This window comes from Nicotiana sylvestris, chromosome 8 (assembly GCF_000393655.2).
Source record: "Nicotiana sylvestris chromosome 8, ASM39365v2, whole genome shotgun sequence".
Classification (NCBI taxonomy): Eukaryota; Viridiplantae; Streptophyta; class Magnoliopsida; order Solanales; family Solanaceae; genus Nicotiana; species Nicotiana sylvestris.
The window spans coordinates 18,775,931-18,787,750 of record NC_091064.1 but is presented as its reverse complement, the minus strand read 5'-3'; the positions used below and the strand labels follow the sequence as shown (position 1 = coordinate 18,787,750).

General features: G+C 37.0%; 1 protein-coding gene across 1 annotated transcript; it reads right to left on the bottom strand.

Moving 5' to 3' along the window:
- Positions 1–428: 428 nt before the first annotated feature.
- On the bottom strand, positions 429–2,114 carry LOC104213835 (transcription factor MYB102-like). Its single transcript, XM_009763384.2, has 3 exons — positions 1,885–2,114; positions 1,658–1,787; positions 429–1,263 (listed from the first exon to the last, which is right to left on the bottom strand). The coding sequence occupies exons 1-3, from the start codon at positions 2,015–2,017 to the stop codon at positions 534–536; spliced, it is 993 nt and encodes a 330-aa protein (XP_009761686.1). The 5' UTR covers positions 2,018–2,114; the 3' UTR covers positions 429–533.
- Between the last annotated feature and the right edge of the window lie 9,706 nt (positions 2,115–11,820).

The following is an 11,820-nucleotide window of genomic DNA, read 5'->3' as shown; positions in this document are numbered from 1 at the left end:
AATTCTTTTAAAAAAAAAAAGGAAGACGAAATTGATGGTTATGGAAAGTCGTGGATACAGTAGTTGAGACAAGCATCACCAATGTCTCTATCCATGCACATATTTTTCTTTTCAATACTTCTATTTATTTTATCTTATTTCATGTGCTTCTCAATCTTTTTGGACATTATTTTAAAAAAAGGGGCAGAATAAGTGATACAAAGTTTGACAAGCTATAATTCATATTATATGAACTTTTAATCTGAAGCAAAAAATAAAACCATTTTCCAGTCAGACAGTACAACAACAATAATAAATCCAGTGCAATCTCATAGGTGGAATTTGGAAAGGGTAATGTGTATGTACACCTTACCCCTACCGCGTGCACGTAGACAAACTAGTTCCGATAGACCCTCGGCTTTCCAGTCAGGCAGTACTGAAGTTAATAGTATTTTTCTTTTAACAAATAAAGGAAACAACAATATGTCCAAGGCTAAGAGGACAACAAACACCTTTTTTCCAAATTTTTGAGTGGAACAATATGAAAGAGTAAATTACAAAAAATCATGATTAACATCCAAGCTATTTGAAATATCAAAGTTCAAGATGCTGCTGCAGTAGCTTTCCCTCTCTTCTTCAGAAATTGTAGTGCTGCTATTGTTGATGCATGTCGAGTTCGAATTCAACGAAGTTGGACTTGATGAAGGTGTTGATAAAGTTGACAAAAGAGATTCAAAGGTAAAATTTTGCCACTCACTTAATTGGCAATTTTGTGAGCTAAAATTAGAAATATTTGATGAGAATTGCTCCACATTTGGTTGTTGCATGACTTGAGTGTCGCTATAAAATGGAACAGATGGAGTAGTATTTAAAGCGGTGCAACTTGGAATATTTTGAATAGGGGTTTGAATTTGGCTAGATTGGACAAATTGAGACAATTGGTTTTGGAAATGGGAATTGAATAGTTGATTTTCTTGAAAATCACTTGGCAATAAGAAATTTTGGTTTTGGTTTTGGTGGTGGGAAGAAAAGAGAGAAGTCGCTAATTTCAAAATTTCTGGATTTACTAGGGTTTGTACACCTAATAACCTTGAAAGATTGACTTGAGATGAATTGTAGAGTGAAGGGTTAAAAATGGAAGAAAAATCAAGAAGATCAAGACGAGGACTATGAGTTACTGGATCAATTCCCATTCTCAGAAGCTTCTTTCGAATGTGTGTATTCCAATAATTTTTTATTTCATTATCAGTCCTTCCAGGCAAGCGACCAGCAATGGCAGACCACCTATAGTCAAGAATGATATACAACAAGTCAGAATCAAACTCTAGAATATGACCCAAAAATATTTTAATTAACTTATGTACGTTGACAGTTAAAACCCTTTTTACGCTAAGGTAAAACTTAATACGTTATAGTATGTTGCTTATTTTTTTCTTCATATTACTAATTTCACTTATCACAATTACTATGGTTACTTTAATCAGAGACGAATTCAGGAATAGAAAATTGTAAAAATGAATTATGACTACAAAAAGTCATCTTACATCTTTAGAAAGATTTTAGTTAAAGATATCAAAGTTGAAAATAGATCAAGCCATTGAGAAAGTAGAAAATATTAATAAAGAATTATGACTAAAAAACGAATATATCTTTTAAATGATTTTAATTAAAAACTTACTTGTTTCCAAGAATACTATGCAAATGAATGATTGTCTCTTCTTCTTCAAAGGAGAATTTTCCCCTTTTAATATCTGGCCTAAGATAGTTAGTCCAACGTAGCCTACAACTCTTTCCACACCTTTGAAGCCCTATATATAAAAACATATTTACAAAAAGAATTAAAAAAAAAACTTCAAAATACACTTAAAAATTACAAGAAAAAGGAGAAAAAATTTAGAAAAATACCAGCATTCTTAGGAAGTGTCCTCCAATTTCCAGAGCCATGTTTTTGAATGTAATCAATGAGTTTCTGATCTTCTTCTGTAGTCCATGGCCCTTTCTTAAGTCCATTTTTGTCACAACAAGGTGTTCTTCCCATAGTGAGAATTATAATATACTTTAGTTTTTTTGAATAAAAAGAATACTAAGAGTGAAATTGTTGAGATGTGAAGAAGAAAACAGACCGCATAAAAAGTACTTGTGGATTGAGTGTGTGTGTGTATTATATAGTGAGGGAGAAAAGCAAGGGAAAAAAAAGAAAAGAAAAAATAAGAAAGTCAAAGGGATTTGGTGCCGTCCTTTGTTTATGCTCACTAAATGGGGGACGTGTCCCTTCTCTTTTAAATTAAATCAACCAATTAATGTTTGCTTTCTATGGTAAAACCAACAAAATAAGAAGCAAGTACAAATAGACCAAATATATTTAATGTATTATGGATGTATATATAAGACTTTAATTGGCGTTTCTTTATTTTCCACTCTTGCTCTTTGAAAATCACCTTCAAATTCAAATACATCATTCTCCAATAGTTTGCCTTCTCTTTGTTTCTGTATTCGTAATAGCTGCCTTCAAACTTTGAAGAAGACAAATAGTCTCACCGTCCCATTTTATGAGATGATATTTAATTTGACAAGAAATTTAAGTAAAAAGTAGAAGAAGAAATTTTTAAACTTTTGTTGTCCTTAACCACTTAATCATGATAATATTGGTGTAAATATATAGTGGTGGCAAAGTGGTTAAAAAATAGTTATCCATCCATATTATTCACTAATCAACTTTTTGAAAACGGGTCAAATATAGATAAGAACCATTGGTTATTCATTTTCTAAATGGATAACCAATGAGTTTAATTTTTACATTTGTAAAGTCTCAAATTGGGAGTTCCTTAAGTTTAGGAGATTAGGAATTCTCCCAAAATTGATCATATTGAAGAAGACATGGATAATATGGATATCCATATTATCCACCGATTAACCCGTATTTATCCGTATTGAATATGGGTCGGGTCGAATGATTTATCTATTTTCTGCACTACTCATTTCCGGCCCGACCCATATCCGATCCGACCCGTCTATTTGCTATCCCTGGTGTAAACATCAGATGCTCATTCATATATTTTTGGAAAAAAGAAGGGCCACTAAATGAATATGTAAAGAGTTTAATTTATGTAATGAGGGTCTAAAAAATTAGATCAGTTATAAAGTACAATTATATGTAACTTTATCTATCTAGTTAACATGCTATTAATAGTATTGGTGCTCATTCATATATTTTTGGAGAAAAGAAGGGCCACTAAATGTATATGTAAAGCGTTTAATGTATGTACTGACGGTCTGAAAAATTAGATCAGTTAAAAAGTACAATTATATGTAACTTTATCTATCTAGTTAACATGCTATTAATAGTATTGGTGGTGTAAATTTTATTACATTACTTAAATTCATACATAAAATAAAAATAAATTTAAGTTATACTGTATATGGTAAGAGTGTGAAAAGATTTACACTATTATCGCAATTTAACCTGTGGAAAAAATATACTATAATATGCAATTTAGGAAATCACAAACTTCAGCTCATCAATAGAGTAATTAAGAAAGAAAAAAAAAAGTAATTAATAAAGGGACAACACATATTGCATGGCTCTTCAGGCGAGATTGTAGGATGCAATCCGATCAATGCCACGTCTTTATTGTTAGTTAAAATTTTAATTCTTTAATGACAGTATTATTTATTAGCTTATTAATAATGTCAATAAAACCTTGAGTACTTCATACGTGGACTCATGCACTGCACTTTGTCTCCTTCTCGTTAGGTCCACAGCCAAGAAAATAAGCAAACAGTTGGCCAATCAACAACGGAATGGGGCGATGTGGTTACGGGACAATCCGGGTTTGACCGCATGCGGGGCGAGTTTAGGCATGTGCGGGTGTGGTGCGGGCAGCGCGGGAGGGGTTGATTTTCTTTTCTTTCTTTTTTTAACATGCGGTTTGTGGGGCGGGTACGGGTCAATTTTTCAATATGTAAATTTAGTTACTCGCATGAATCTTCTCTTCAAGCTTTTCAATCTGTTGCTTATACCTTTTTAAAAAAACAATATTTACGTGGATCATTATGTTGTGTTGTCTTTTATTTCTAAATATTTTTATTGTTTTCATGCTTCAATCTAAATACTTTTCATTATTTTATAAAGCTCGAAAAATTTGAAAATGACATTAAACATTATAGGAACTTCACTACTCATATATATAAAATACTTACTTTTCTAGAATATTTAACCCTCTCAAACTTAAAAAAAAAATTATTTTTCTCTATTCTTCATACCGTGAGACTTGACAGTGCTCTTCATCAACAAAAAGAATGCATCTACGAAACTTTTCATGTTATGGAGAAGATATATACATAGGATTACTGTTGTTGAAAAATCTAGTTATTATTCAGTATTGCATTTATTTAGTTATGAGCATTAAATTCCTTTTTCTTACTATATTGGGAGTTTCATTTAATCCTTTTTTTTTTATCAATGTTCTATAGTGATCTTGTGGTATAAGTAATTATCTTCATTATCTGTAAAGTAAAATTTGATTTAACAATTCAGCATGTATTGGTTCTTATCTTAGATATACTCATATAATGTATCCGTGTGAATGTCACAATTTATTTTAATCACATTATCAGAAATATCACAAGAATGGGTCTTGAAACAATATGAAGATGCTCCAACTGGTGTAATTAAAGTTTCTAAAAATAAGACAATCTGAAGGAAAATGCTATGCGGGGCGGGACGAGGTGGGTTGAAATTTTACGGGTTAAGGCAGAAACCGTCTCGCCCCGCACCACTTGCCATCCCTAATCCAATTCTATAAGTTGTTCATATGTAACTTCCCAGATTTTTTTAATAGTTATTTTCCATTATTATTAGTATAAGATTAAAGGTTGGAGGTGGGGAGATAGAAGTATCGTCTAATTTTTATATAATTTCAGTTGCCCTAGTGTGCACGATCTGAGCTAGGTGAGCGGAGAGGATTCAGTCGAACTTTTTTTTGTCGAAAATTACATTATATATATATATATATATATATATATATATATATATATATATATATATATATATAGGTTTACAAAATAAGAGAGAGAATACCGAGTAGGATTTTACAACATAAAACTTTAATCACTAAAAAACATTTTACCGCAGAAAGTTCTTATTTTTTTACCTTATAAATTTTACCGTACCATAAAAAAACAAAAAAATTTAATGCCTATTAATTTAGGTAACTGTAATCCAGATTTTTATGCCTATTAATTTAGGTAACTATCACGACCCGGATTTCCCACCCTCGGGAGTTGTGATGGCGTCTACTAATGAAAGCTAGGCAAACCAACTATCTGAACCAATTACCTTTTTCCTATTTTTAATCCTTTAACAATTATGAAATAATAGCTTATAAACAGCGAAATTTAAACAAACGGAAGAAACAATAAAACTATTTGAATATATCAAATACAACTTCTTAAACAAAGACTACCCAGAACTAGTGTCACAACTTCACAGATGGTCTAGGAATACTACTAACAAAGTCTGAAAGATAAATAATACACTATTTCTGAAATCTTAAATGAAACAGGATGAAGGGATAGAGGGAGACGCCAGGGCCTGCGGACGCCTACAGGACTACCTTGGATCTCTATATGGACTGAAGGCAGCTACTCAAGCTAAGGTCCAAAAGTTGCTGCTCCGGGATCTGCACACAGTGCAGAGTGCAGTATCAGCACACCCGACTCCATGTGCTGGTAAGTGCCTAGCCTAACCTTGGCGAAGTAGTGACGAGGCTAGGACCAGACTACCAAATAAACCTGTGCAATTAAATTATATACAGCGAAAAAGAAGAACAGTAATGTATAGTTAAGTATGTGAGGGGGAAACATGCTGCGGGGAAACATCAATTAAGAATAGAAATACAGCTGGTAAATACAAAGAACACCATATCTCAATTATCAGCAAGAATCAGGAATCAAACAAGTGCACGGCATCACCCTTCGTGCTTTTACTCTCGTCCTCACCAAAAGAATCAATATAAATTACACGGCATCACCCTTCGTGCTTTTACTCTCGTCCTCACCATATAATTAATATAATCGGCACGGAATTGTACATCATGCGGCACGGCATCACCCTTCGTGCTTTACACTCTTCCTCACAAATCATACACGGCATTACCCTTCGTGTTTTAACACTCTCTCACCGAAACAATACACGCATCACCCTTTGTGCTTTAACACTCTTTCTCACCCAAACAACAATCACAAGCAATAAGGCAAGGAAATAAGTGAGATTGAAATAAAATTCCGGCAAGCGAACAATAGTTCAATAATCAAATCCCGGCAAGGGTACAATATCAAAAGCATCAATATCCCGACAAGGGAGATAGCATTAAAAACAACAACATCCCGGTAATGGAGACAATATAATAATTCTCTTTTCTTTTTCACTTTTACTTCACAACTCACTTCACAACTTGAGCCAATACTCTATAAAGTTCAAATGCCAATTATACTTTCACAATTCATTGTACAACTTGAGCCAACGCTCTTCGATACTCAAATACCACTATTTCCTCCACAAACTTTACTCAACAATAGAAATCGTCACAAAAGCCATGAATAATACAAACGGAGTCATAATAATCATAATACAAGACTCACGGGCATGCTTGACACCAACGCATAGATACTCATCACCATGCATATATGTCGTACTCAACAAATATCACATAACAAATAGGACTCGACTCCTAATCCCTCAAGCTAAGGTTAGACCAAACACTTACCTCGATGCCACGAACACAATCAAGTCTCAACTATCGCTTTACCTCTTGATTCCACCACCAATTTGCTCGTATCTTGCCACAAGTTACTTAATTACATCAATAAATGCTAATTGAATCAATCCTAATGCATGGAAATAAATTTTATAAAGTTTTTCCCAAAAATCTCCCTCCGGGCCCACATGGTCAAAACACTAGGTTCGAACCAAAACCCGTTTACCCATTCCCCCACGAACTCAAATATATAATTTGTTTTGAAATCAGACCACAAATCGAAGTCCAAATCCCCAAAATTTGAAAAAACCTAGGGTCTACCCAAAACACCCAATTTCCCCCATGAAAACCTTTAATTTTGAGTTGAAATCATGTGAAAAGATGTTAAAAATTGAAGAAAATGAGTTAGAAATAACTTACAATCGATTAGGAAGAGAAGTTGTCTTTGAAAAATCGCCCAAGAGTGTTTTGGTTTTGAAAGAGTGTGAAAAATGGTTGAAATGCGTCTAAGTTATGAATTTATAGGTTGCAGGTATCGTAATTGCGACCAGGGTTCGCAATTGCGAACCCAGAAGTCTGCTATTCTCGCATTTGCGACAAAAGTTTGCATTTGTAAACTCGCTTTTGCGACAAACTTGTCGCATATTTGCGATGACTAGGGAGTTCAGGGCATCTTCGTATTTGCGAAGGGACTTTCGCATTTGCGAAGTCACTTTTGCGATAAAGTCGTTGCATTTGCGACCCAAGGCAGCACAGGTCATCTTCGCATTTGCGATGGAACTTCGCATTTGCGAGCCAGGCTTCGCAATGCAGACCTGATCATACCAGCTGAAAAACCTACAATTTCCTAAGTTAAAATTCCACTCCGTGGCCTATCCAAAACTCACCCGAGCCCTCGGGGCTCCAAACCAAACATGCACACCAACCTAAAAACATCATACGGACTTACTCGTGCATTCAAATCATCAAAATAACATCAACAACTATGAATTTAGCATCAAAATCATAAAATCACTTAAGAACATCAAATTTTCCAATTTTCTCAAATAAAGTCCGATTCACGACATTTCAAGTATGTTTCTTACCAAACTTCACAAACTCAACTTAAATCACATATAAGACCTGTACCGGGCTCCGAAACCAGAATACGACCCGATACCATCAAATTTCAAACACATTTCATTTCCAAAAATTTATAAATATTCCAGAAAATAATTTTCTTAAAAAATTCATTTCTCGGGCTTGAGACCTCGGAATTCGATTCCGAACATACGCCCAAGTCTCATGTTTTCTTACGGATCCTCCGGGACCGTCAAATCACGGGTTTGGGTCAGTTTACCCAAAATGTTGACCGAAGTCAACTTAAATTCATTTTAAAGGCAAAATTTATCATTTTTCACAGATTTTCACATAATAGCTATCCATCTACCCACTCGGACTGCGCACGCAAATCGAGGTGAGATAGTGAGAGGTTTTTAAGGCCTCGAAACATAGAATTTACTTCTAAAACAACAGTTCGTCCTCAAACGGACATGATAAGGAAGTACCTGAGTCGGGAAAAAGATGGGGATAACGGCTCTGCATATCGGACTCGGACTCCCAGGTCGATGCCTCAGCAGGCTGACCTCTCCACTAAACACGAACAGAAGGGAAACTCTTCGATCTCAACTGACGAATCTGCCGATCTAGAATAGCTACCGGCTCCTCCTCATAGGACAAGTCCTTGTCCAACTGGACAGTGCTGAAATCTAACACGTAGGATGGATCGCCGTGATATTTTTGAAGCATGGACACATGAAACACTGGATGCACAGCTGATAAGCTCGGCGGCAACGCAAGTCTATAAGCCACCTCTCCCACTCGCTCAAGAATCTCAAACGGGCCAATGAACCTAGGGCTAAGCTTGCCCTTCCTTCCAAATCTCATCACGCCCTTCATAGGCGACACCCGAAGCAATACCCGCTCACCGACCATGAATGCCAAATCTCGAACCTTGCGGTCGGCATAACTCTTTTTCCTGGACTGAGTGGTACGAAGCCTATCCTGAATGATCTTGACCTTGTCCAAGGCATCCTGTACCAGATCCATACCCAACAACCGAGCCTCTCCCGGCTCAAACCATCCAACCGGCGACCGACACTACCGTACCGAAATATATATTATATTATACAATACACATATTATTAATTATAACATAAATATAAAAATCTAAAATTTTACTTTCCTTTATTCTCTAAGTTCATCAATTAATTCTAAGTAAGTAACAAGACATTTCTAATGATCAAATTTATTCTTTTATGTATAATTTTCTCTCTCTAAGTTGATATTTGCTAGTTTTGGACAAAACTTTTGTCAACAAATGTTTTTAGTTATTTACTTTTGAGTACTTTAATTCAAAATATTACATTTTATGACTCTATGCACTAGTTAGTATTCAAACCGAATAAACCAAAGTTACCAAGCCGAATAAACTGAAACCGAAAGGAAAAAAGCCGAACCATACCGAATTTAATTAGGTGCAGTATTGGTATTGCATTTTAAGAAACCGAATACCGAAAATACCAAACCAAAATATCTAAATACTGTATCATACCGACTGATGAACACCCCTAACTCGACTGGTAGTTGTTGTTGTAGGAGAACTCTACTAAAGGCAAAAATTGATCCCACGAGCCTCTAAAGTCAATGACACAAGCTCAGAGCATATCCTCCAAAATCTGAATAGTTCGCTCGGACTCCCTGTCCATCTGAGGATGAAACGTTGTGCTCAACTCCACTCGTGTGCCCAACTCTCACTGAACTGCTCTCCAGAAATGTGAAATAAACTGCATACCTCATTCCGAAATGATAGACACGAGCACACCATGAAGACGAACAATCTCCCGGATATAGATCTCCGCTAACCTCTCGGAAGAATATGAGACTGCCACCGGAATAAAATGCGCAGACTTGGTCAGCCTATCAACAATAACCCACACTGCATCGAACTTCCTCTGAGTCCGTGGGAGTCCAACAACGAAGTCCATAGTGATACGCTCCCACTTCCACTCAGGAATATCAATCTTTTGGAACAAACCACTGGGCCTCCGGTGCTCGTACTTAACCTGCTGACAATTCAAACACCGAGCCACATATGCAACAATGTCCTTCTTCATTCTTCTCCACCAATAATGCTGGCGCAGATCCTGATACATCTTCGCGGCACCCGGATGAATAGAGTACCGGGAATTATGTGGCCTCCTCTAAAATCAACTCTCGAAGCCCATCCACATTTGACACAGAAACTCAACCCTACAGCCTCAAAACTCCATCATCTCCTAAGGTAACCTGCTTGGCACCTCTGTGCTGCACCATGTCTCTAAAGACACACACATGAGGATCATCATACTGCCGATCTCAGATACGCACCAATAATGAATAACAAGCGATTGTGCAAGCTAACACACGGCTGGGCTCAGAAACATCCACCTCACAAACTGATTGGCCAAAGCCTGAACATCCAAAGCAAGCGGTCTTTCACCGACCGGAATATAAGCAAAACTGCCAATACTGGCTGACTTCCTATTCAAAGCATCGGCCACCATATTGTCCTTTTCCGGATGATAAAAATGGTGATATCATAGTCCTTTAATAGCTCCAACCACCTTCTCTGCCTCAAATTTAGCTCCTTCTGCTTGAACAATACTGAAGACTCTTGTGATCCGTGAACACCTCACATGCCACGCCATATAGATAATGCCTCCAAATCTTCAACGCGTGGACAATGGCTACTAACTCCAAATCATGAACTAGATAATTCTTCTCATGAATCTTTAACTGACGTGAAGCATAAGCAATGACCTTGCCATCCTGCATTAACATCGTACCATGTCCAATACGAGATGCATCACAATAAACTGTGTAAGGCCCTGAACCTGTGGGCAAAACCAACACCGGGACCGTAGTCAGAGCTATCTTGAGATTCTGAAAGCTCGCCTCACACTCGTCCGACCACCTAAACTGGGCACCCTTCTGGGTCAACCTGGTCATCGGGGCTGCAATAGATGAAAACCCCTCTACAAACCGATGATAATAGCTTGCCAAACCCAAGAAACTCCGGATCTCTGTAGCTGATGCTGGTCTAGGCCAGTTCTTGACTGCCTCTATCTTCTTCGGATCAACCTGAATACCCTCTGCTAATACAACATGACCCATGAACGCAACTGAACTCAACCAGAACTCACACTTTGAAAACTTAGCATAAAATTGACTATCCTTCAAAGTCTAAAGAACCACTCTCAGATTCTGCTCATGCTCCTCCCGACTGCGGGAATGATCAAAATATCATCAATGAAGACTATCACGAATGAATCCAAGTAAGTCCTGAACACTCGGTTCATCAAATCCATAAAAGCTGATGGGGCATTTGTCAACCCGAATGACATCACCAAGAACTCATAATGCCCGTACCGAGTGTAGAAAGTTGTCTTAGGGACATCGGATGCCCTAATACTCAACTGATGGTAGCCAGATCTCAAGTCAATCTTCAAAAATACCTTGGCACCGTGAAGCTGATCAAACAAATCATCAATCCTCGGCAATGGATACTTATTCTTGATTGTAACCTTGTTCAACTACCGGTAATCTATACATATTCTCATCGATCCGTCCTTCTTCTTAAAAAACAACACCGGCACACCCCAAGGCGAAACTCTAGGTTTAATGAAACCTTTTTCAAGCAAGTCTTGCAAATACTCCTTCAGCTCTTTCAACTCAGGCGGGGGCCATATGATATGGCGGAATAGAAATGGGCTGAGTGCCCGGAGCCAAATCAATGAAGAAGTCAATATCCCTGTCGGGTGGAATATCCGACAGGTCTAAAGGAAATACCTCAGGAAACTTACGAACAACAGGCACAGAATCAATAGAAGGAACCTCGACACTAGAATCCCAAACATATGCCAAATAGGCCAAACACTCCTTCTCGACCATACGCCGAACCTTTATATATGAGATAACACTATGGGTAGAATGACCATGACACTCTCTCCACTCCAAACGAGGTAAACCCAGCAAGGCTAAGGTCACAGTCTTGGCATGACAA

Coding starts and splice junctions, on each gene's coding strand:
- LOC104213835 (XM_009763384.2), bottom strand. CDS start 2,017: ATGGGAAGAACACCTTGTTGTGACAAAAATGGACTTAAGAAAGGGCCA. Junction 1,788..1,884: donor GACACTTCCTAAGAATGCTG/GTATTTTTCTAA, acceptor TTTTATATATAG/GGCTTCAAAGGTGTGGAAAG. Junction 1,264..1,657: donor CATAGTATTCTTGGAAACAA/GTAAGTTTTTAA, acceptor TCTTGACTATAG/GTGGTCTGCCATTGCTGGTC.